Source organism: Ceratotherium simum, chromosome 34 (assembly GCF_057802395.1).
Source record: "Ceratotherium simum simum isolate JZ-2026a chromosome 34, ASM5780239v1, whole genome shotgun sequence".
Taxonomy (NCBI): Eukaryota; Metazoa; Chordata; class Mammalia; order Perissodactyla; family Rhinocerotidae; genus Ceratotherium; species Ceratotherium simum.
The window spans coordinates 2,232,549-2,257,448 of NC_141933.1; the positions used below are offsets into that span (position 1 = coordinate 2,232,549).

General features: G+C 61.8%; 1 protein-coding gene across 3 annotated transcripts in view; it reads right to left on the reverse strand.

Annotated features, from left to right (window-relative positions):
• The window catches only part of KCNQ1 (potassium voltage-gated channel subfamily Q member 1), a 356,534-nt gene that overhangs the window by 292,258 nt on the left and 39,376 nt on the right, over positions 1–24,900 (reverse strand). For all 3 annotated transcript variants that reach the window (XM_087422475.1, XM_004441115.3, XM_087422474.1), the window contains exon 2: positions 9,369–9,459. In XM_087422475.1, coding sequence (XP_087278601.1) covers positions 9,369–9,459 — 91 coding nt within the window. The remainder of the gene's footprint in view (positions 1–9,368; positions 9,460–24,900) is intronic.

The window sequence follows — 24,900 nt, forward strand, 5'->3', positions numbered from 1 at the left end:
GGAGGACGGCCCCTTGTGCCCCTCCATGGGCGGGGAGCACTGCCGGCTGAGCATGCCCCCAGGTTCCTCCATCCCAGGGGGGCCTGTTCTTCCCTCTGCACAGGCCCCAGAGGACAGACATGCCCGGCTGCTGGGAGTACGGACCTCCCAGACCACTGGCCCGGGATCGGGTTCTGTGTTTATTAGGGAAGTTTCCAGCATTTTGCACACTTTCCTCTACCTCCTGCGCAAGCCCCCCGTGCCCTGTTCTGAACAGACTTGATGGATATGACAATTTGGCCTGCAACAGATAACGTGAGACCCGCTGTGGGCTTCACAGAGGGTGTCTTTGTCACAGAAACGAGTCACCGTAGGACCCCTCTACACACAGGGCCGGCGTACCCATGGAAGGTTCCGGTTACAGCTGAGGATTCCTGTTTTCACGGCTCTCGGCTGAGGGCAGACCCCGCATGAAGGAATGTCAGCTGTCCCCCTCAGGAGCAGCTGCCTCCAGGCCAGGAACTCAGCCAGCCCAAACCCTGCAACACCCCTCCTCGAGGATGGGGGGACCCGGGGGGGTAAACTATGTCCCCCGTGGTGGGGACGGCCTGAGCCGCCGCCCTGGGCCCCACAAGCCGTGAGCCCTTGGATTCTTCCGGCTCAGACATCCTCGGGGGCCTGGGGACGGTCCCCTACATAAAGTGGGACAATGACGTTCGCCCCTCGAAGCCCAGGAAGGAGACCATGAAGAGAGGGCGGAAGTTACTCTCGATCTAGGAGGCCAGAAACCTTTGACAACCACACACCATCACCGAAACGTGCCACGAACACCGGGAGAAGCGATGAAACACGAACGTTGACCGGGGGTGGACAGAAGGGCCTGTGGGCATCAGAGGGAGTGAGGAGGGAATGCACTGAGCAGAAGCCCAGGGCCAGGGGCCCCCGGGTTAGGGGGCTTTAGAAGTGGCACAGGCCGGCGTCCACAGAATCACCAAGGAGGGGCAGAGGTCCCCACCCACCTGCACGGGGGCTCTGGCAAGATGGCTGAGTCCCCTTGAGGCAGCGGTTTCAAATTCTGCCTGGTGGCCCCTAAGACTCTGTTCGCAAACTCATGCAGGGACCCAGACCCAGGAGGAGCTGCGGGGCTGCCTGGGTCTCCCTCCACCACCCCCCGGCTCAGCATGGATGGCCCCACAGTGGCCTGCCCCCACCAGACACGCACGGTTCAGGTCAGCCCCTTCCTCACCTGCCCGAGCAGCAGCCGTGGCCCCCCACGTCCACCTTCCACCCCTTCCCCGTCCTGGAGGCCGGCATCCCTCCACTCTGTCTCCCTGGGGTCAGCACCAGCAGGGCCTCAGGGCGGATGAGCAAGAGATGCCCCCTCGCAGCCTCAGCCGGAGCTACCCTAAGTCCCGCCGAGCAGAGCCGCAGGCCACTCCACACCATCAGGCTGTGCAGTCAGCACCCGGAGCCCACTAGCTTCAGTCAGCACCGCCTGTCCCCTACCTGCCAGAGCCACTTGAAAAGAAATCCTGCCCTTCTCCATTCACCAGCACAGAAACATCCGGAACACGCACTACGGTTGTTTCAGGTGCTTCTTTAACTTTTAGTGTTTCTCCCCGAAACCAGAGAGGCTCTGGTCTGCATGGAAAGTCGGCTACCCAGGGGGGCGGCCGAGATCCCCTGCCATGCAGAGGGACAACCCAGATGCCTGAGCCAGGCAACAGTCCAACTGTGGCCTAGTAGAACATGTGTGTGCACACACACACAGGTGTGCACGCAGAAGGGAGCGTGCACCCCTGCCTTCCAGCTCCCAGGAATGGGGGGTCAGACCCTCCCCTCACTCAGGCACTGGGCCCCTCTTACACAGGGCCCTGCGGTAAGGGTCCTGGGGGTGCAGACACGAAGCCTGTGTCCTGCCCTGGAGAGCACACACCTATTTGCACACAGGCCCTGGCACGTGGTAGGTGCTTAATAAATATTTGCTGGCTGAACAAACATAGGAGAGAACACCCCAACCGGAGTCCACCAGGGGGGCGGACAACATTCTGAGGCAGGACATCAGAGAAGGCCCGGGCGGTGGGAAGCAATCCTCACCACACGGCTCCCACATGCCGGGGACAAAGAGGCAGAGGGGCTTAAGGTTCTGCAGCAGGAAGATGAGGTCTTCCCAGAGGACCCTGCAGTCCAGAGGCAGAGGCAGGTGACACTACTGGGTGGGCAAGAAGGCATCCCATGAGCGACTCTGCAGAAGCGGGCCTCTGTTGGATATGTAGGAGTTCACCAAGCAGAGAGGCGAGGCCTGAGTGAGGCGAGCAGCCCAGGCAGGAGTCGGCCACGGAGAAAATAAGACCTTGGGGTTTGTTAATGGAAAACCTGGGCCCCTGCCGGTGCCCTGACCTCGGGCAGAAGTGACTTAAGTCACTCAGCCCCATGTGAGGCTCGGGCCCCTCCTGAGAGAAGCACATTGCAGAGGGCGTGCACACGGCGGGCTCTGGATGGTGGCAGCACCAGCCCGGACATGAACCCGCCGTCTCTACTGGAGTTTCAGGGACATGGGGAGCAGACACCGGAACCGTGTGGGTCTGCAGGGGCCCCTGCTGAGTGTGAGTTGGGCAAGGGGACCAGGGACAGAGTCTGCACCTTGTCCCACAGAAACGAGGGACCCACCGAGGGCTTCCAGGGGCCCATAGAGTCCCCGTGGGGCCTCCTTGTGCAGCTGGGAAACTGAGGCCCAGAGAACCGCAGGGTCTCGTCCGCGCTGGGGGGAGATGCAGCTGGCGGGAGAGCCGGGCCAGGCGGTGGGGCTGAGGGAGCCTCGGCTGCGAGGGAGGAAGCCGCAGCGATGACCTCATCCCCCAGGCCTCTGGGCCGCGGCTCCCGGGGTTTTCACCACAGGCAGGCAGGACAATTCCCTGGTATGCTCGCCACCAGAGGTGCGGGACACCCTGCGTCTGTACTGTGCCGCAAGTGCCTCTCTCTTTGTGTGGGATTGGGGGGGGGGGAAGTCTTCGATTTTAGAGAAAAAGGCAGCCCCTCACCTGGGCTGGGCAGGGTCTCTTACTGCGGAGGGGGGGATTTCTGCCACAGCGGCAGGACAGGGGTGACACAGAGGAGCCACCCCAACCCAGAACTCGCTCCCAGGGTGCGCGCACACACAGAAACGCAGGCACAAAGCCCGGACACAGACACACGGACGCGGACACGCAATTGCACACGCGTGCGTGTGGTAATGTGCACCAGCAGACACACAAGCACACGCACACACACACAGGGCTTGCTCTGAATTCAGGAACCATGTCAGGAGCTGTCTTGGCAACCCCAGAAGTGGCCCTTTTCCCCGGGCAGCCACAGACAAGGCTCAGATCTCAGAAGCGCCCCTTAACAGTCCAGGGACAGACCCGCAGCCGAGATGAGATTCCTCCCAAAATGGCTTTTTCAGGCCCACCAAATATCCCTGGTTCAGCAGAAAGCTTAATCCCTCAGAGGCCGCCCTGGGGCTTCCTTACACCGAGCTGAGATAACAGCTTTCTGGCACCATAAAAGCCGAGCTAGGAAAAGAAATGAAGAAATATGGGCTCTCTGGGAAAACACAGCTTTGAATGACTTTTTTCCACCATTTAAACATCGTGCTGCTCTCCGAACCCTCGCGCGGAGCCCACCCTCGCCCCTCCGGGCTCGGCTGTGGTCTGGCTCCCCGCTCGCTCCGCGCTCTGGGCCCTGGCCAGCGGCACCGCATGGGGCGGACAACAGCGCCACCTGGTGTTCCGCGGCCCAGCTTCAGGCCGCCCGACTCCAGGGGCTGCAAACTCCTCCGCTTCTGAAGCCCACTCCCCACCCCCGCACCCGGGGCCCCTCTGCCTGGTCAACCCCTCCCACCCCTGCAGACTGAAGCCCCCCCAGGAAGCCCCTGATTTCTGCCTGCGCTCACCCAGCCCACGCTGGAGGCTGTGAGCTGTGGGAGGGGTCCCTGCCTGTCCTCTCCACCCCCCACACCCTCCTCCTTCCCCTTCCCCTTCCTACTTCAGGGGGTCCCCTCCTCTGGGAAGCCCTCAGCATCCCTGCAGACACATCCTACCCCAGTCCTTCCTCACCTCGCACCTCCTTAGGGGCCCTACCCTGAACATAATTCACGCCTGCCCTGGAGGCTGGGCCCCACGGTTGCCTCATTCCTGCTGTGACCCCAACGCCCCCTTCCCCCTGTGGCCGTGACTCTCCAGTGGCAGCCCGACACAGCCAGCTCAAACCCATCTCGAAGGATCCGTTTCTACATGGCCAATGATTTGGAAAGTCCTTGGAAACCCCAGCAAGGCCATCAGAAAGGTAAGTCTGAGGCCGTCCTGCCTACCCCTCCATTTTACAGGTGGGGGAAATGAGGCCCAGGACCACACAGCAACTGGGGGTGTCCCACGGGGGCAGCTCTGGGCACAAGGGCTCATAGGAGGGAGGTCCAAACCCCAGAAACACTCTGCTGGGCATGTGGGGTGAGCGCAGCCTCTGGGCCCCCGCCCTCTGGGAGTGTGGAATGGAGCGAGGAGATGGAACCCACCCCCAGTGCCCCCGTCACACCCAGACTGCTGAGAAAAGAGTAGGGTGCGATGGGAGGGAGGGAAAGGGACCCCACAAATGGCAGGTCGAGGAGGGTGCACCAAGGCAGTGACGACTAAGCCGAGGCCTGAAACTGGACAAGAAGCCGGTCCTGTAACATGCCAGAGAAACAGCTGGGCCAAGAACAGAGCACATGCAAAGGCCCTGAGGCAGCAGGAGTGTCCAAGGGTCAGCAAATAGTGTGCTGGAGTGGAGGGAGCAAGAGAGGTGGAAGGAGGTGTGGGGGTAGGGGTCCCTGAATGTGTGGCACTTTGGGGGCTAAGAGAGATGCCAAGTTTATTCTAAATGCTACGGGGAGCCTCTGGAATGATCAGATTTTCGTTTTAGAAAGCCCTCCCAGCCAATGGCTGCTGTGTGGAGAGGGCACCTGGTGGGACATGAGGTGGCAGGGAGGTGGCTGATGTGAGAGAATGGGGGACAAGGGAGGAGGCACAGGGTCTCTGCCCTCAAAGGGGTGGAAAGGGAGATGGGACCCCAGTGGGACTGGGCTCTGCTCAGGGCAGGGGAGCTTCTCACTGGCACACCCATCCTGGGTCCCAGAGGGAGAGGGAAAGGGGTGCAGGACCATCCACCTCTCCCCTCCCCAGCACACACTGAGCTCTGAGCCTCAGCTGGGGGAACTGTGCCCGCAGCTCACAGAATGGCCAGCAGGGGGCAGGCAAACCTCAGAGATGTCAGGACAGCAGGCGGAGGGGGTGCCAAGGAGAAAGGGTGGTGGGCAGGGGGGCAGCAAGGATGTGACACGGGCCTTCAGCCACCTCCCCCAGCTCTGGGCCACACTGCACCATGAAACCTGCGACAGCGAGCTCTGTCTGAACGTGAGAAGTACTCCTGGCCAGTCCGAGAGGAAAGTGCAGGCCGGACCAGACCAGGTCTGAAGCCCCCATCCCAGGGCTGTCGTAGGGATAGCCCCTCCACTGGTCTGGTTCCCACCCCCAGCGCAGGGCCTGGGATCCCACGGGCACATCAGTGGTGATTCCCGGCGGAGATTCACACACGAAGGAGCACAGGGCATGTACGTGAGGGTCCCTGCGGGCTGGGCCTATGTGAGTTTGACCCACTCTCCATCCCACCCTCCCAGCTGCACCCAGAGGCGCTGCCTGAGCTGCATAAGGACATGGTAAGTTCCCACCTGAACTCAGGACCCTTGGTGCTGACAGCTGCCTGGGTACAGGGCCCAGGAGGGGGCACGTGGTGCTCTTCACATCAACCCGGGAACCAGATGCTGTTGGAGCCACTGAAAACCCAAGAGGGAACCTCCTAGCAGTGGAGGAACTGACCCAAGACCCTCGGGGGGCCTTATGCGCTGAACTGTGTCCCCCCCAATATTCACGTGTTGGATCCCAAACCCCCAGCACCTCAGAAAGTGACTGTACAAAGAGACAGGGCTTTTCAAGAGGGTACTAAGGTAAAAAGAAGTCATTAGGGGGCCTTAATCCAATAGGACTGGTGTCCTTATGAGAAGAGGAGATAGGTACACAGACACACACAGAGGGGTGACCACGTGAGGACACAGGGAGAAGACGGCCGTCTACACGCCAAGGAGAGAGGCCTCAGGAGGAACCAGCCCTGCCCACACCTGGATCTCGGCTGTCTAGCCTCCAGGACTGGGAGACAGTAACATCTGTTGTTTAAGTTGCCCGTCTGTGGAACTTTGTTCCGGCAGCCTGAGCAAACTCATATAGAGGGAGTGAAGCCCACCAAGACCCTGGTCCCGGGCCCCAGTCCTCTCCGTGGCCCCAGGGCCCACCAGCATGTACATGCAGTAGGAGGGCAGTCTTAGAGTCTGGGTCCCGCTCGGCAGGGTCTTCCTGGCCCCTTCCTGCTGCTGCCTCCTGAAGCCTCAGTCTCCAGCTGGATAAGGAGCTCAGGCACTTATCGTGAGGAGAGGACCTGAGGAGCAACCCGCAGAGCAGATGTGCTTTGTGGGGTCCAGGCTGGGGCTCGAATCACCGCATGAAATCCCAAAGCACCAGAGACACCCATCCCACTCCCCACTCTCCTCACCATCCAGCCCCTCCTCTGCGCTCCAGCCGGCGGGAAGAACAGTCCCCACCCTAGGAAGCAGGCGCAGGGCTGGGAGGGCACCTGGGAAGCCCACAACAGACAGAAGCGTGGCTCCTGCCCACCGCTCACCTGCAGGGGAGACGGACCCATCAGGCCTGCCCCAGGGCCCACCCAGAGCAGGGGTTTGGGGACATTTCTCGCCAGGCCGGTGGCAGCCGACATACCGCCCAAATGCAGGAGTGGCCAGCGTTCCCCAGGGAGCTGCAGCCCCCAGGCCTCGGCATGGACCCTCGGCGGCTTCTGCGGGTTCCCAGGACCAGGGGAGGTGAGGAGGCAGGAGTACTCCATGACCCTAAAAGCTGTCCCTCTTGCTGGGATGGTGGCTGTCCTCCTTTTTGCCATTCATCCTGTCCCTACTCTTCTACGAGAAAGTGTAACCTGATAGGACAGTGAGAAGGATACACCGGGACCCTGGGGGTTACCAGGGAAAGCGAGAGGATCAACATCAGGGCATCCTCAGACATGACCCGCCCCCGGATGCAGGAAAGGCTCCTGACGAGAGTCAACACTGTCACGTTAAAACCGGGCCCTCATGGCGGCCTTGAAGGACACCTCCCAATCTGAACAAACACACGGCACTCCACCGGAGGCCGTCACGCGCCTTCAGGAGGAGCACAGGGAGCCGGCCCGCCCGTCACAGCCAGAGTGACCGACGGAGGCCAGCGCTCCCCGCCCGACCAGCAGTTCGCATCTGTTGGCTGAGTTCCACACCCAGAAAGCCCGAAAGGACCAGAGGAAAGACCACGGCAAACAAATGACAGAAGGTAGTGACGTCACAGGCTATCCTAGGGACAGAAATCCACGGTGTCCATGTATACCAAAAAAAAACTCCAGAAAACAATGGAAGAGAAGACCCCGTTTGTGACGGCAATGAACAACTCTTGTTATTAGGAATAAACTTAACAACAACTGTCTAAAGCTACATTACAAAACCATAACACCGTCCTGATAAACCAACACACCACGATTGCAGGCAGGAAGACCCCATGCCAGAGGGATGCCAGTCTCGCCAGATTCATTCATCCAATACCATCCGACTTTTCCTGGGAGCCAGACAAGTTGATTGTAAAGGTCATCGGGAAGAACAAACAAACGAGACTTGTCAGGTAACCCTGAACACAAAGGGCCGCGAAGATATTAAATCACACAATAAAACAGATTTAGGACACGCATCATCAAAGCAGCACGGCCCTGGGAGATGAGAGCAGTGCAGCTGAACTGGAAAATCCCACAGCAGATCCACTCACATCTGGACCTCTGCTTTACGATAAAAATGGCCCCTCAAATCGGGGCGGGGAAGAGACTTCTGAAGAAGTGGCTTTGGGAGGACTGGAGAACAGGGGGACGGAGTGAGAGCAGATCTGTGCCTCATGCCACACGCCAGCACGTTCCCAACTGCCCTCAACAATTTAAAAACACAAGATTAACCCGTATGGGTGCTGGAAGAAATCCCGGATTGATTCCTCTGTAACATCCGAGGGGGGGGAACTTGCCTGTGAACTGAAATCCAGAAGCATGAAGGAAAGATCAAGTCAATGCAGAGAAATAAAACGGGAGCTGTCGAGGGGTCAGGTCACAAGGCCAGGAGACCCAGCAGAACAGGCCCCTGCCCGGGAAGACACACCAGGCCCAGCGTGAACCCATGTGCGGCCAGCCTGGTGACGCTGGGAGGTGGCTGCAGGTGGGGAGTCACGACCCCTCTGCTTGTGTAGGCGGTGGGGAGGTTGTAGATGAGACAGAAACGCAGCGACAGAAAGACTGCGACGCTGCCCTCCACGGGCCCCACGCCCACCGGCCATCAGCACTCAGGCTGCCTCCTCGGGCCACGACCAGGCCCTGTACGCCGCCTTCTCCGCAGCCTCACAGCCAGGTCCCCTTTGAGGGGTCCCCGCTGTCGTAAGGTCACGTGCGCCCAGCACCCGGCCCAGCGTAAACCGAGGCTGATTCCTTCTCGGCTGCCGGCTCCCAGCCCTCGCCAGGGCCGCGCTGACCCAAGGCTGTGGGGGACCCGCCCCAGGCCCTGTCCCGGGGGGCTCACGGCTGGTTGCCAGGAGGGGAGTCCTCAAACTCCACTCTCGGGGCGGGGGGGGGCTCAGACAGGCTGGGGGGAGGGGCCAGGGCCTGGCGCTGGAAATTCCTTCTGTCCTCACGCTGCCCCGGAGCACCTCCTCTGGGGCCGCAGACACAGGCAGCAGGGCTGAGAGCCTTGAAGGCCAGTGGAAGGAGCCATCAGCTGGCTGGTGGGGGGACACCCTGGGCAGAGGCGGGGGTGGCGGCTGAGACAGCTGCAGGGTCCGAGTACCAGCCATAATCCCGGTCAGGAGTCACCCAGACTGGGGCCACAGTGCAGGCTTGGGCAGGTCCCTGCTGACCACGGTCCCAGCTCCGCGTGCCTACATCGTCCTGCCCTTGTTTCTCAGCCCAGCCACCCCCTCCTCCAGGAAGCCCTCCCAGACCACCAGCCCCAGGTGCCTCTCATTCCGAGGCCCTCCCAGCCTGATGGTCACATCCTGGCAAGTGTGGGAGCCAGGGTGGGAGGGTCCCCACAACCCAGCCCTCCAGCATCAGAGCAAGCCCGTAGCTGTGGGCCAGCAGGGGCGCTCTGGTACAGGGTCATCGTGCAAGTGGGAGAGGCCAGGAGGCCCTCACTCCACCCACAGCCCCCAATCCAGGGCGGCTGTGACAGCTGTCTGGCCCCTCATACTGCTACGTACCATCCAGAAGAGGGTCCCTGTAGCCAGGGTGACATACTGCTCGATGGTAGACAGCACACTGAAGATGAGGCAGGCCAGGACGATGAGGAAGCTGCGAGACAGGACGACACAGTGGTCAGCTCTGGTGGTCAGCTCCCATGGCCAGCCTGCCACCCCTCCCCTGCCACAGACGCAAGCTCAGGCCCAGGGAGCCGAGGGGCTCAGCCACCACCCCCAGCCCACTTCGCCCAGCGGGACCAAGCCCCTTCCCTCCCCAGACATAGGAACCCAAAGTGCCACCCAAACCCGAGCGTCCAGCAGCCGGTGAGCAGACGTATGAGGTGCGGCCATCTGTCCGGCAGTGTTGGCACGGGCCGTAAAAGGAGGCGGTTCTGACCACGCTACAGTGGGACGGACTCTCAAACATCGCGCTAAGATTGCAGACACTAAAGACCATGTATCGTGTGATTCCATTTGTCTGAAATGCCCAGAATGGGAAACCCACAGGGACAGGAAGCGGACTGGTGGTCACCGGGGACCGGAGGGACCGGAGGGACCGGGGAGCGACAGCCAGTGGGTACAGGGTTTCCTTTTGGGGTGAAGAAAATGTTCTGAACTCAGAAAGTGGTGATGGCTGCACGACTCGGTGAAGGTCCTGAGAACTGCTGAGGGGCACACCTCGCGTGGGGAGCCCTCGTGGGCGCCTACAGCTCAGCACACAATATCGAACAGTATCTCATGTCTGTTTTCACCAGTGCTTCCACAGAGATGTCGAGGACACATGGTCACAGGAGCTCCTGGCCCCGAGCAGGGCGCCTGGTGGTTAGAGCACAGAAGCCAGCCTGCCAGGGAGGGAGGGCCAGCTCCCACACCTGTTAATGGGGTGTCACCATGGTCCCCCGAGGGGCTGGTGGCTTGGGGCCTGGGCCACTCTGACTGCTGTCTGAGGTGGCACCCAGGAGCTCAGCAAACGGAAGGCGGGCAGCCCCGCCCTGAGCCCACTCCCAGGCACAGCCCCCCAGTGCCCGTCTGCACACCAACACCACAGACGGCGGCTCTGATCACTCCCAAACCATCAAGATAAGGAGCCCCTGCTTCCTGAAGGGGGACGACCCTCCAGGGCCCCTCCCCATCCCCGGATGTCACGGAGCCAAGCCCCCAGCCCTCCTCCTGCCTGGTGGAGAGGGGACTCTTAAGGGGACTTCCAGGGGGCTTCAGGGTCTCCAGGCACCCTCTTGGCGGGTCCTCAGGGACAGAACAGCAGAGTGGCTGCAGTGTGGCCCCGGGAGACACAGATGTGGAGAAAGCTCCCTGGGCCCACGACACAGACTCCGGCCCAGCACCGGGAGCCCAGGCCCTCTAGCTACCCTGAGACCCTGCTGCCCCCCGGTGGCTCTCAATCCATTCCCCCACCCCCACATGCACACCCCGTGCTGGCCAGGAAGCCCTCGGGATCTCCCCCCACCAGCTCAGCCCCAGCCCACCCTCTTCAGTCATCTTCCTTCCCAGCCCTCCAGAGGCCGAGACCCGAGGGGAGCCTTTTGGGGGGGTGAACAAGACATGGGGCTCCCACCTCAGGAAGCTTCCCATCTCACGGGGACTCGAGCAAACACGGGTCAGGAGAGTGAGCGACATCTGGGGCCCGACTGCCCCTAGCACACAGAGCTCCCCTTCCACTGCGCCAGCCAGGGGTCTTGCATGGCGCCACATCGCCCCAGCCCTCGCCCTGGAGCCCCTCAACTCCTGCTCCCCGAGGGCTTCCTGCCAGCTGGGCCGCGAGGGACCAGAGCAGGTGCCTGCCAGCCCCGCTCCCCAGATCCCGAGTGCAGACAGGGCCTCAGAGGCACCGCCCACCCACTGCCCCTCTGTGGTCACGTGGCCCGGCAGGTCCCTCTGCCTCAATTTCCCCACCGACACAAGCCAGAGCCCACAGACACGTCCTCGCAGGGCTGTGGATGGCAGTGAGCAGGGATTCAGGAGCAGCCTTGCGACTTCCCTGAGGCCTGGGCAAGCGTTGCAGGCCCTTTCCCTCCTGAGAAGATGGGCAAAAGCCGCCCGCCACGGCCTGGGAGTCACTCTCTGTCAGGCTACAGAAGCACTCCCAGGACCAACTGCCACCAACCGTGTCCCCTGCCCAGCCGGCACTTTACAGATAGCAACACGAACCCCCACAAGACCTCAGCGCTGGTGTCACACAACAAGTGCTACGAATGGGGAAACCGAGGCTCGGGGGCTCCACGCCTGCTGAGGCCACGTGTGACGAAACCACGGAGGTGACAAGAATGCACGTCCAGGGGAGACGCAGGGCTGCGGGGGGGTGCAGGGAGGACAGTGCAGCACGGTCTCATCTCTCCCCAACCTCTGAGGTCACACTCCCCTGCTCTGACCCCCACCTCCCTCTTATGGACATTCGTGACCTCCCTGAGGGCCCACCCAGCTAATCCAGAACGCTCTCCCATATCCAGACCCTGTACTGAGTCACACCTGCAAAGCCCCTTTTGCTGTGTAAGGTCACACATGGGTTCAGGGGTCAGACCACGGACATCTCTGGGGCCACCATTCAGCTGACCGACGGTCACCACTTCAACAAAAAGGGCGACACCAGAGTCGTGTGCCCGGTGCCCCACACCACCATCCCCAAGCCTTTCTGTCTCACATGTGAGGAAAGTGAGGCCCCAGGCCTGCCCGGACCCCACGGCCTCCGGCCTCCACGGCCAGGACGTGCTGGAAAAGTTCCAAGTTCTCTACGTTTCCTGCCTCCCGATGCAGAGGCGGTCAGGAGAACTGACTCTCCAGGGCATCACGGCGGGCACCTGCTTCCCGCCAGGCCGCCACGCGGCTGTGCTTTGGGCCCACGGAGGCAGCGCGTCTCTTCTGCAAGACCACAGACCACAGTGCCCTTTAGACCCCGTGACTGCTGAGGGTCAGTTTTCAGTTCTTTTGCTGTCAGGGAGGCATCCACTTACTGTCGCTGTGTATGTGACCTCAGCTACAGGACAGAAAGCAGTGGCTGGAGCCTGTTAGAACTGTGTGTCGAGTCAGAGCACGGGGCCCCAAGCGAGGCCTTGGAAACATAGATTGGCTGCATTCACGGCAGCGCCTGGACCACACGGCCTGGGCTCTGGCCACCAAGAGGCCTCTTCTACCCAATGCCCTGTGCTGGGCTGTGCTGGGGACACACAGTGAACTCGGGGTGGGCAGGGGGGAGGATCTGGCCAGAGAAGCCCCGCCTCTGGACAGACCTTGGCCGTCCCCCACAGAGGGTACATCAGGATGGGTGTCCTCACCCCGAGCTCCCAGGCAGAGGTGTGCACTGGGAGACCCCCCGGCGCAGACAGAACCACAGCGGAGGCTCTGGGCCACGGGTCCCACCCAAGAAGCTCCCCCCAGGCTGGCTGAGGAAGGTCTTCCCTTGAGGATGAGGGGTGTGGTGTTAATTTATATCTGCCTGTTGTGGCTTTTCAGCCTTGCTGCATTCCAAAGGCTACACAGTTCTGCAAACACTGGAATACACTGTGCTGGCTTCAGAAAGAATCACTTAACCGAGTGTGCTTCTGACTGCTCCCTCCTGTCCTGGGTGGGCGGGGAGCCTGAGAGACGCCGAGACAGGGTCCCTGCCCCTGGGGGCTCGCAGCCTGGGGTGCCTGATGCCCCCTCCTGCCACCATTCTATCCCAGCTTACGTCCGCAGCCTCCAAAATCCAGCAGCCACAGACCCCCAAGAGCTGGGAGACGAAGGCCCAGGAAAAAGGAATCTCCCCAGGGCGTGGGAAGCAGGGCCGGGTGGAGAAGAGGGTGGTGGGAGAAAGGACACCGACACCCACCGAGGCCACCTCAGCCCCCAAGGCTGCCTGACCAGACTTCCCCGGAGAGCGTGTGCATGTCTGCAGGAGGCAGCCGCTGCCAGAGGCGAGGGCAGCTCCATGCCCCAAGGGACAATGCCCTGCTTGTGCCCCTGGGGCTGGTCCACCTCAGGAGCTGCGATCGCAAGTGCCAGCCCTGAGGGACGCCCGGAACGTTATCGGACATCACGCCAGTATCTGTGGCAGCCAGGTGCCCTGCGAACAGGAAAGAATGTGGGAGCCCTGCCAGGGCTGTAGACGGGACCCGAGCAGAGGGTGCTCCGGGTGCAGAGGCAGAATGCCAGCGGTGGGCTCCGGGGGCCACAGAACCCCCTTCCCACGCTCCGGGCCCCCACAGGCACCTGTAACGGGCTGAGTCAGCCAGGCCTGTCCCCCCAGGAGGGGCGGGGGACGTGACTCCACCATGACAGCATCTCCAGCCCACGGGGAAGCATCTTCCAACCCTGGGATGTTTCCCAATGAAGTTTAAAAAGTAAACACACAATCCATGTGCAAAGAAAACATGGACTGTTCAAGGCGCCCTCAGAACTCTGGCACGAAGGAACTCGGCCATCAGGCTAACGTGGGGGGTGAGCTCAGATCCAGGAGGCCCAGATGCGGCACCCGGAGCATCTCCGAGAACGTCCGAGAGCCGTATTCGTACACTTAACTTATCGAATCAATGAAAATTACCTGAGTACTCTGAAAGTTTTGTCGGTCCAGGGAAAATGTCATGTGTAAAAGGAGGAACCTCATGGACATGATGCTGAGTGGAAAGAAGCCAGACGAGAAAGGACAAAACTGTGACTTCACTCATATGAGGACCCAGAGGAGGAAGATGCACAGAGACAGACAGCAGGATGGTGGGGGCTGGGGCCGGCGGAGGGGCTGGGAGTCAGTGTTTAAGGGGGACAGAGTGTCAGTTTGGGAAGCTGGAAAGTTCTGGAGAGGAATGGTGGTGATGGCTGCACAACAATGTGAACGTGCTTAATGCAACTGAGCTGTTCACTTAGAAATGGTTAGGGTGGTAAATTTCATGTTATGTGTATTTTGCCACAATTAAAACATTTTTTTAATAAAAGAAAAGGGAGTAAAGATGTGTATAGACCAGTGCTGCACGCAGATGGCGTTATCGAGGCTGTAAAGGAGGCGGCGCAAGTTCAAAGACCCCCTGCCCCCCCCACCACGGGACCGCCGACAAACAGACAAAGGGCTTGTGAGGCCGCTGAGGGCCCAAGGCCGCGCAGGGCCGGAATGTGTAATTTAGCAGATTAGGCACTGACGTCTAAACCGAGCCACACAGGAGGGCTTCTCTTTGTACAAAAGTCACCCTGCAGGTTCCAAACGCCCCTAACAAATGAAGGACACGTGCCCCGCCAGCCCGGGCTGGTGAGCTCCGCACCCTGGATGTGGGCACCCATGGGACGCCGGACTCCTGGAGGGGGCGGCCTCAGGTCGTGCCAGGGCTGGCCCTGGGTGGGGGGATGCCAAGGCCCCCACATGCCGGCCCAGCCCGTGGCCGAGACTGCTCTGGGTGGGGCTAGGCTGGATGCATCTCAGCTCACACCTTGGGCCCCGGGCCATGCTGGGCATTGCACACGGGTCCCCCTTCTCTGCCCTGTGTGGAAGGTACCACCTTACCTCACACAAGGAAGTGGGGGCCCAGGGCGAGGCACAGTGGGTCCTGGGTCCCAGACTGGGGGGCTGGCCCTCCAGCCCAGAGCGCCCAGCCCTGAGAGGGCCCTGGAGTGTGGATCAAGAGGCCCAGCCACCAATGGGGACACCAACGCTCTGAGCCAGCAAGGACACGCCAAGGGCCACAGGGATAGTGAACCCAAGTCAGCCGACCCCAGGGCCCCCAACCAGCCTCAGCTGCAAGCAAAGACCATGCCGCCCCTTGGGCACGGGCCCTGCTGCCAGGGACCACGGGCCTCCAAGAAGGAATGCCGCACCGTGCCACATATGAGCATGAACCATGCGGGCATGCTGGGAAGGGAGGGGTCGGGGTGACGGGACCGGATCCTCTTCCAGCTTCTGGGGGCCCCAAGCATTCCTGTGCTGGTGGCCACATCTCTCCAGTCTCTGCCTCCATGTCACGTGGACTCCTCCTTTGTGTCTCCCAACCGCTTCTGCGTCTTGTATGAGGATGCTTGTCACTGGATTTAGGGCCCGCCCAGGTACCCTGGGTCATCTCCTCTCAAGATCCTTCCCTTAACCACACTTGCAAAGACTCTTTTTCTCTATAAGTTCACATTCACGGGGTCCAGGGAGCCCGATATCTTTGGGGACCGTTATTCAGCCTACTACGATATATAAAGAGTATTTAATAAACTAACAAATTACGATGATAACTATTAGCGAATGTTCAGTGAATTTTTAAAAGTCATCATTAGGTATCAGGTAAAAATATATATCAGGGGCCGGCCTGGTGCACAAGCGGTTAAGTGTGCGAGCACCACTGCGGTGGCCCGGGGTTTGCCGGTTCGGATCCCGGGCGCGCACCGATGCACCGCTTCTCAGGCCATGCTGTGGCGGCGCCCCATATAAAGTAGAGGAAGATGGGCGTGGATGTTAGCCCAGGGCCAGTCTTCCTCAGCAAAAAAGAGAGGAGGACTGGCATCAGATGTTAGCTCAGGGCTAGTCTTCATGACAAAATACATATAAATATATATATATATATATATATATATATAAATATATATATATATATATATATATCAGTGTCACAATTTTTAAAACAGTTCAAAATACATTCAGAGGCTCCTTTTCATCTTCTCCTTACTTAACTACATCTGCAAAGAGCTTCTTTCCAAATAAAGTCACATTCAGAGGTTCCAGGGGTGAGGATGCGGACACGGCTCTGGGAGGTCACCACGTGGCGCACTGCACCGTCCAAACCACATCATGTCAGGGAGAGAAAGGAGCTGGGGGTGTGGGGCGACCCCGGCCCACTCCCTCCCACCCCAGCCCCCTAAGGACCCTGTCACTCACCGAACAACCCTGACAGCCCCCTGCCCGTCTCCCACTGCCCCTCTGCCTGCTGCTACACCCCAGCATCCGTTACCACCACACACTGGGCAGGGTCGAGGCTCGACTCACAGACCCTCCTGGGCCTCCTGGGACCAGGGCTCCGGGGCCGCCCCTCTCGTCCAGCCCCTCCCCGAGCCCCCACACGCTCCGAACCTTGTTCAGCGGCTCTGAGCCTCATTTCATTAAAGGTTCACTCGGGCAACGCGCTCCACAGCCTGGAGACCACACACCAGGCAGCTGGGCGCGGCGGGGGTCCTGTTCCTGGGTCATTGTCTCCCGAAGCCCCCACGTGCACTGATTCCATTAAACAGATTCCAGGCCGCCCGGCAAGGAGCTATTAGGAGATTAAAACCTGCGTCCCTGCCGCCAGATGGAGGCTTTCCTCAGCCTCGCGGGGTTTCAGCTGACACTTTTTCTGAAAGTGATCTGGGCTGGGGGACCCGGAGACACAGGACCCTCACACCCAGTGCTCTGGCCGGCCCTCACGGGGCACCTGTGCACACAGCACCTCCCCAAAGGCTGGGTCTCCACCGCCCAGGGGTCTCACCACCTGGAGGCCACCACGACTGCACCAGAATCTACAGCATGCCCCCACTAGTCCCCCTGCCTCAGTCCTTCAATACCCACTGGGCAGCCGGGGCCATCCCAACAGGCCCTCCCCAACTAAAGACCCTCCAAATGACGTCTGCACTCCAAACCTGCCCTCCCAGGTGTTCCCCCCACCTCATGGGCCTGGGCTTCCCTGCAGGGAAACCTTCTAATGCCCCAGCTGAGCTGTGGCCCCTGCCCACGCCCCATCAAACCAGTGACCACCTGCTGCCTCCCCAGTAGAGCAAGGGCTCCCCAGGCGGGGGCCTGTCTGCCGGTGTCCCTTCTGAAGGCCCAGCCTTGGGCCTGGTACATGAGTGTTGAAGGTTTAGGTTGAAGTCAGGGGCTCGGTGAACAGAATTCTTGGTGCCGCCTCCTCCATGCAGGCGTGTACCAAGGTGTATCAAGAAGTGAGATCCTGGTGCTCCATTCTTTCCCTCCTCACCCTGCCCCTACCCGCTCTAGCCCCACGGGCTCAGCCAGGGCCCTGTAGGGCCTTTGGATGGACCAGGACAGGGCACTGAGGCAGCTCTCCACACCGCCCCCCCCCAGGCTGTGTGCCAACAGTGCTGATGGTCAGGACAGAAGGGAGCCTCCCAGGCTGGGCTCGGACGTGAGCTGGGAGCAGGCATGGCCACCCCAACTGCCAGGTGTGCATGACGACAGCAGCAGAGCGGGCAGGGTGCGCTGGGCAAGGGCTCTGAGGGCCCCAGTCCAGCTGCCCAAAGCAGCCCCTTTCCCATGGGCCATCAGACAACAGGAGCGTCCGCCCTGTGGGAGCTGGACCCACATCCTCTTTCCCTGCAGGCCCCATGGCGGCCCCCTAAGGAGCCCCAGTTCTCAGCGGGTCAGAGGCCCCCCGCGTGGCAGGAGGGTGGGAAGAAGCCGTGTAAAAGCCCACCTTCTCCTGCCCACTCCAATCCTCACGAGAAGCAGGCCTGTCTCTCACCCCAGGAGAGAGAGGGAAGCTCAGAGAGGGCAAGGGCCTGCCCAGAGTCACACAGCACCAAACGGTCAGCAGAGAGCTGGACTCCAGGTCTACCCGACTCCAGCTCAGGCCTTCTCCCGCCACCCAGCGCCTCTAGGAAAACAGCAGCTCAGGGCTCAGCCAGGAGCGGTGGGGCCTCCGGGCCTGCCACCGCCCACCCTTGGGGGCTGCGCCTGACCCGGTGGTGCGAGGACAGGCCCCAGGCAGGCTCAGCCAGGAGGCTGTGAGATGTCCTGGCCCTCGGGGTCACGGCCATCACTGCAGCCACACTACGTGCACTTGGCGGGTGCCTGGAGCGCCCAGGACGCAGAGGCGCCGGTGCTGGCCGTGTGAGAAGGGTTCTCCCGGGAGACCCAGGGCCGCTGGCGGAGTGCACACCCGTCCAGGGCCCGGGGGCCGCCGACGCAGCCTGGCGGCCAGGCCGGCCGGCGATAAGAAGCCCTCGCAGGGTATATTTAGAAGGTGCCGGGAGAACGAACTGAAGTGACCCCCGGACAGAGGCCTTATCCGGGATGCAGGACGCACGTCATCTTCCCCGGAAGAGAACCTGTCTGGGCCCTCCTGGCGGGCAGCGGATACACCTGTGCCCCTCGCTGCACCGGGACCGGCCTGTGTCTCAGGGGAGAGCCTTGGTTTGTTGGCCTCACCCGGGCGGGACAAGACGGGCCCTCCTCTGCCTCCCCTCTGGGGCGAGAAGGTGCGACAGGTGGCCTGGCCTGGAGCCGAGGACTCAGAGTGGGTGGTGGGTAGGGCCCGGTGGGCTTCCTCACCCCAGGGCCAGAGTCCCTGCCTCCTTCAAATGGAGCGGCTTTGAAGACTCAAGGCCACAGGCAGGGCTCCCAGGACCCCTCACCCAGGGCCCGAGAAAGGAGTAAGGTGAGGAAGAAGGAAGGAGAGTGACCCTGGGCCTGCCTGCGGCCAGGTCAACACAGCCCCACCAGTCCTGAGAGGGCATGGATTCTCGGGATCATCCCTGCCTGGGAAAGTCCCTCCTCGTGTCTAGCCTAAGTATTTCTTGCTGTGGTTTGGCCTCTAGCTGAAGGAAACCTCCCACCCCACTGTGCAGGCTTCAGCCCCACTCTGGGGGGCACGAGGGGTCCCTGAAACTGAGCTGCTGTGTGACTTCCCTGAACCTCAGTTTCCCCACTGGGAAGCAGGAAGGCACCAAGGGTGCCAGACAGCCTGCACACGCTCAGTCGGGCCACCACAGCAGTGACCACCGTCAGATCGGCCTGAGTCATTCCCGGCACTGGCCCCAGCACCAGTGGCAGCCTGGCCGTGGAGCCAGTGGCAGCCCTGGGACCACAGGGCTCAGCAGGATGCTACCCAGCTCTCCAATCAGGTTAAAAACCACCACCAGCGAGAGCCTGCAGGGGAAGGGGGGTCAGCCCTCCCCCAGCCCTTGGTGGCTGCCAGCAATATGGTAGGGACAGGGGACAAGGAGGCCCACCCACCCCCTCACTTCTCCCTCTCCCAAGGAGGGCCAGGCCTGGAAGTGCTGGCGGCTCAAGGTCAGGGAGCTCAGCCGGTGTCCAGGAGTGTCCGCTGCTCCTCCCCCAGCCTCCCAGGTGGTACCGAGGCAGCAGCTGACCCTACAAGGAGCCATGGGTGCCAGGCACCACCCCAGGGGCCTCCCCGCCCCGGACCGGGAGACTGAGACCAGAGAGACAGTGCCAGCACCGGGCAAGCGGCTCACACCATGGGGGCCGCTCCCCACATCTATGGGCGAGAGGGTCAGCCAGGCCAGGCCATGGTGCCCAGCTGCTTGGTCAAGCACCAGTCTAGACACTTCTGTGAAGGTGTATTTAGATGTGAGCAGACCCCTCTCCACGACGTGGTGGGCCTTGTCATCAGGCGAAGGCCCGAGAGCAAAGACTGAGGGTGCTCAAAGGAGAAGGAAGGAATGCTCCTCAAGACCAACAGAGAACCCCCCGCCCCGAGCATCCAGCCTGTCGGCCTCCCCGTTGACTTCAGACTCACAGGACCCACAATCGTGTGAGCCAAACCCTTAAAATGCGTCCATCTCTCTCTCCCTCTAAGCACACTCATGCACGCACACACACACTGGATGTTTCTCTGGAGAACCCTGAGGAATATGACCAGTTAGGTATTAAGACGCCCATTTCGCAGGTGGGGAAACTGAGGCTCACAAATGCCAAGAATCCCACTCAAGTCCAGCTCTTTCTGGTCTCGCCCAATTCTAAAAGCCTACGATTCCCCCGAAGAGGGAGCAAAGCCAGCGCAGGGTGGGTGGTCATGTCGAGACGAGGGCTGTGCCCATGCTGGCCGGGGCCCACCCAGCCTCAGTTCTGTCCTGGGGTGAAAGCGCTCAGCACGGGATTTGGGCGAGGAGCCCACCAGACCTTGCTTTCCACACACGAGGAAACTGAGCCCCCCAGCCAGCCCCCTAGTGCTCCAGCAGAGCCCCTCAGGGGTCCCCCGGACAACCTGTTCTCGGGGTCAAGACCACAGCCTGGACGCAGAGAGGCCGAGACTCCCCCCCTGCCCTGCCCTCCCAGTGCCCCAGACCCCCAAGCCCAGACCCAAAGGTCGGAGGCGGAGGCCCCTTCTGAGTGGCCAGAGGCCCACGTTGGTTGTCTTCCACCCGAGGCAGAGCCCAGCCCACCCCGGACTGAGACCTGCCAGAGACAGGACAGAGGCAAATGTCCCCTCCTGGCCAGAGATGGCCAGCTGCAGCCCTGCCCTCCCCCACCAACACTGCCCACCAAGCAGACACGGGACTCCAGCTGGCCTCGGCTCACACCCACAAGCCCACCACCAGGGATGCTGCAGGTGTGGCCCCGTGGGGGCTGCAGGGCCCCCACTGCAGGACCCCCGTGGTCCCTGCTCCCCCTCCCAGAGCCCTGCACCCCTAATCCCGGGGGGTCAGCATCTGGGGGAGGGGGAAGGCAGCATGTCCACATGCCAGGCCCCCCACCAGCCAGGCTTGACACCGTGGAGAGCCTGAGCATTGGCGCAGGGCCCAGGTGAGTGGTGCCCTCAGGAGTCATCCTGTCCTGGGGTGCCAAGAAGGAGCTGCCCTCTGTCCCTGTGTCCCACAGTCCAGATTCCTGGGACGAGACACTGGCTTCTCAGGACCCACAGGCAGAGCAGATGGGTCTGGCTTCACGTCTCTCTCCCGGGCGACCCCCTCTTCAGAATGAGCAAGCCAGGGCGTGGGCTCTGGAGCGAGACACCTTCCTCCTCCCGAGGCCCCCGCACCGGGACACAGGGGCCAAGGGCGGGCTGGCGGCCTCCCCAGGGCCAGGGCACCTGTCCCCACCCCACCCACAGAGCAGGAAAGCCCTCTGCTGACAAAACAAGAACTCCATGACGGCACAGCCCGCAGGGAGCGGGCCATGCCAACCCACACAGCCCCAGGCCAGCCTCCTGAATGGAGCCCTTCGCCGGCGCCTCTGCGGTCAGGTCCGCTTTCCACGGGAAGGTCTAGGGATCGGGGCTGGGGACAGTGCCTCGAGCTGCAGTCCGCGGGGCGTCCCAAGGAAGAACAGGCTGGACTGGAGAGAGCGGGCCCAGGCCTCCAGTGGTGCACCCCAGGGACCCCAGCGCAGCCTGGCCTCAGGCCCAAGGCGGCAGCACCCCTGCTCCGGGAGACAAGAGAGGGACCAGTCGGGCAGAGCTGTGCATGAGGTCTCACGATGGAGCATCTGCAGAAGCCTCCACGGGGCACCTCCACTCACACCCACTGACCCCACGTCACAGCCACGTCTGGCTGTAGGGAAGGCTGGCACGCCAGCATTCTAGGTGGCCGTGCACCCTGCTAGACACCAGGGCCATGACAGCCACCAAAGGGGAGACAGGGATCTCCCTGTAGGGGATGAGGCAGGGATGTTGGGAGCCAAACAGACACAATTTCCCTGGCTGCCCATTATGGGGTCACCACTTCTCTGCTGCCGGCCCCCAAATCTAGCCCTCAACCCCCCTGTGCCAGGCTACCAAAACCCCCTGAGGGGCCAGCCAGGCTGCACCTACAGCTGTCACTACCACCTGCCCACACAGCATCTCCGCCCCAGGCCAGGGCGTGGGAGGGATGGTCAGTCCCCAAGGACTGCAGGGTCCCCTGACCGGCGGCCACCGCCCTGAGCCAACCGCCTCCCCGATACGGAAGCCCCAGCCCTGCCCAGCCCAGGCCAGGAGGACAGCCCTCGGGCACAGGCGGGAGGATGGGGGAAGCACAGCCAGGCAGCCCCAGCACTCCAGCCCCTTCGGCTGCCCCCTGATGTGGTGGGCAGCAGGGGTCCCGTACTCAGCACTGCTGGGGGCGTGTGGGCACCGCAAGGGGAGACGAGCCCCACAGGAGGGCTGAGCACGTGCCGTTCCCGACGTAACTGCCCACAGCGCAGGCCGCCCAGTGGTCAGGGCCTGAGGGCCCAGGGTTTGTGTGGATAAGAGTGTGACTGAGGGACAGGCACCTGGCACGTGACAGGAGCCTCACGCTGGTGCTGCCCATTGTCATCCTGGGACAAAACGCGGACCTTGCCCACTCGAGCCTCGGCTTCTGCAGGGTCTGCCCCTCCAGGAAACGGCCCGTTTCCTCTTTCTCCAGCTGGCCTGAGACAAACACTCCCACTTCCTCTGGGCGCCTTCCTCATGGCCTGGACGTGCCCCGCTCTGCTCCGCACCCTCCGCGGGCAAACCACCACGCGGGGCTCTTACCCGCGCGTGAGGAACAGGCCTGGCGGCCGTGGACCCCAGGGTGGGTCGAGGTGCCTCCGTGCCACCAAGCCCCCCCGGCCCGAGCCGGGGCTCCCAGGGTGCCGGGGCTCTGCCGGCTGGACTTCCACACGGCGCCGTCGAGAAGCAGGCCCAGCCTTCACCAAAACTGGGAGTGACACGGGCCTGGAGGGAGGAAGTGGCTAATTTTGTGGCAGGAGAGGCCTGGGGCCTCAGCGTTCCTCTCACAGCCGGGAGGCATGGGATTACTCAACGCCGGACGCAATTAGCATTTTTATTTCAGTCTCAGCATCCTCGGTCACGCCGGATGGCGGCCCAGGTCTGGCTGCAGAGGGGCAGGTCAGTGCCTCTGCCCAGCACAGCCGGCCAAGCAGGGGCACAAAGACATGCTCCTCTGTCACCTGCCACCCACCAGCCGCTGATCACGGAGGGAGAATTCCCAGGCCTCGGAGTGACCAGGACTCAGCTAAACCAGGTCCTCACCCACACGAGGCTGACCATGAGGGACACCTGGGCCTGGTAGGGCCACTCCGGCCCCAGGGGAGGTTCTAGAAATAGGAACCGTTGCCAGTTGGCATCCCCCAGGAACCCTCCAGTGGCACCCCAGGTGCTCAGAATAAAATGCACACTCCCTGCTCTGCCTGCAGGGTCTCCCTCTCACCCCCATCCCCACCCCTAGAATGGAAAGCACCTACTGTGTGCCTGGCACCATGCTAGGCTCCAGGGATGCAGCAATAGACAAGGCAGGCACGGGAAAAGAGATGATAACCCAGAAAACAATGCACAAAATAACAATGGACAGCCACCCCTGGGAAAACAGAAAGGGGGCTGTCACAGGGAGTGACAGGGCTGGGAGGCTGCTCTACGAGGTGACATATAAGCTGAGTTTAGAAAGGGGCTGGGGCTGGATATTCCAGGCAGAGGAAACTGCTGTGCAAAGGCCCTGGGGCAGGGTTTGGCAGGCTTGAGGCCAGGGTGGCCAGAGGAGGGTGAAGGACTGGGAAGCTGCTAGTGATGAGGTCACTGGAAGGCCATTTCCAGGAGCGCCCCGCAGGCAGAGGAGAGGCATCGAGGAGCACCAGGCCTCCTAGCATCAGCGGGCACAGGCTCTGGGCTGGGTTTGCTGTTTACCAATGGAGCGCCTGGCCTGGGCCGCAGAGACCCCAAGTGGAAGGAAGGGTGGGATGCCGTCAGCGATGCTCCCCTTTGGTGCACACCGACCACAGAGGCGGGAGAAAAGCTCGAGGAGCCTTTGAACACCAGGGAACCAAACCCAGACGTATCCAAACAGAAAGGAAGCATCGCTGCGGGTCCATCCCAGCCATCGCTCTCACCTCCACGAGCATCTCCCAAACAGGGCTGCCCCGTGCCATCTCGGCAGCCCACACCTGTGGCCCCCTTGGCGAAGCCAGTGGCCACCAAGGCCCCTCCCCCGAGAGCCTCTGTTTTCTTTGTCAATCCAGGGACTGTCTCCAGGCCTGACCCAGAGCAAAGGAGAGGAAAGGGAGAGCCAGCCCAGGGCACAGCCGGACATGGGGACCGGAGACACCGACACCAGACCCACACCTCCACACGGCCGTCTGGGAGCACGCCCTGCGCTGCCGCCGTCACCGCCCACGGACCTGGGCCCGAGTCGCGCTTCCTGCCTGCCGCCCAGAATAGTCGGCACATCCTCTGAGCAGCCTGCCCAGAGCCCCCAGCCCCGCAGGCCACCCTGCCTTCCCCCACCTTTGCCCACGACGGAGACTCCCCCTCAGGACACTGAGCGCCCCCACACTGCACGGACCAGCCTTCTGGAAGCCGGTCATTCATCAGAGCAAAGAGCCCCTGCAGGCTTTGGACGGGGCACAGGGTGTGCCAGGCACGGGGGTGGGAGCAGAGATGCTGAACTTGAACACGGAGGGGAAGCAATGACTGACACCAAGAGGAAGGCCCCGGGATGCCCTCAGCCCGAGACCCCCTCGTGAATTATTATTACATGATTTCACAGACTGAGAGTCTGTCTCATGAAACAGCAATAAAAACCCTTAGATAGCTGCGGACGCGCAATCTGTGCCGTGCACTGCACTGCACGTCACACAAATGCAGCCCTTTCCCCAGGGGTCCCCCAAGCTCCCCAATATGGTGTAGGCAGTACACTGATTTGGAAACTTCCATTTCACCCTGAGCAACACCTCCTCTGGAAGTCTTCCCGGATTGCTCAATCAAGTCCCACCCACACACACTGCATGCGCTTGCCCAGTGCTGCGCACCTCCCTCTGCGGACCTCGCCTCAGCTATAGCTTTGCTTTTATGGTTCATTTGATTTGGGGACTGAAGGTGTACCCCCTCCGTGCCTGCTAGGGCAGGGCAGGGCTTGCAGCGCTGGCACACGCCAGTGTACATGGGGCACATTAGTGTGGAGAGAGCAC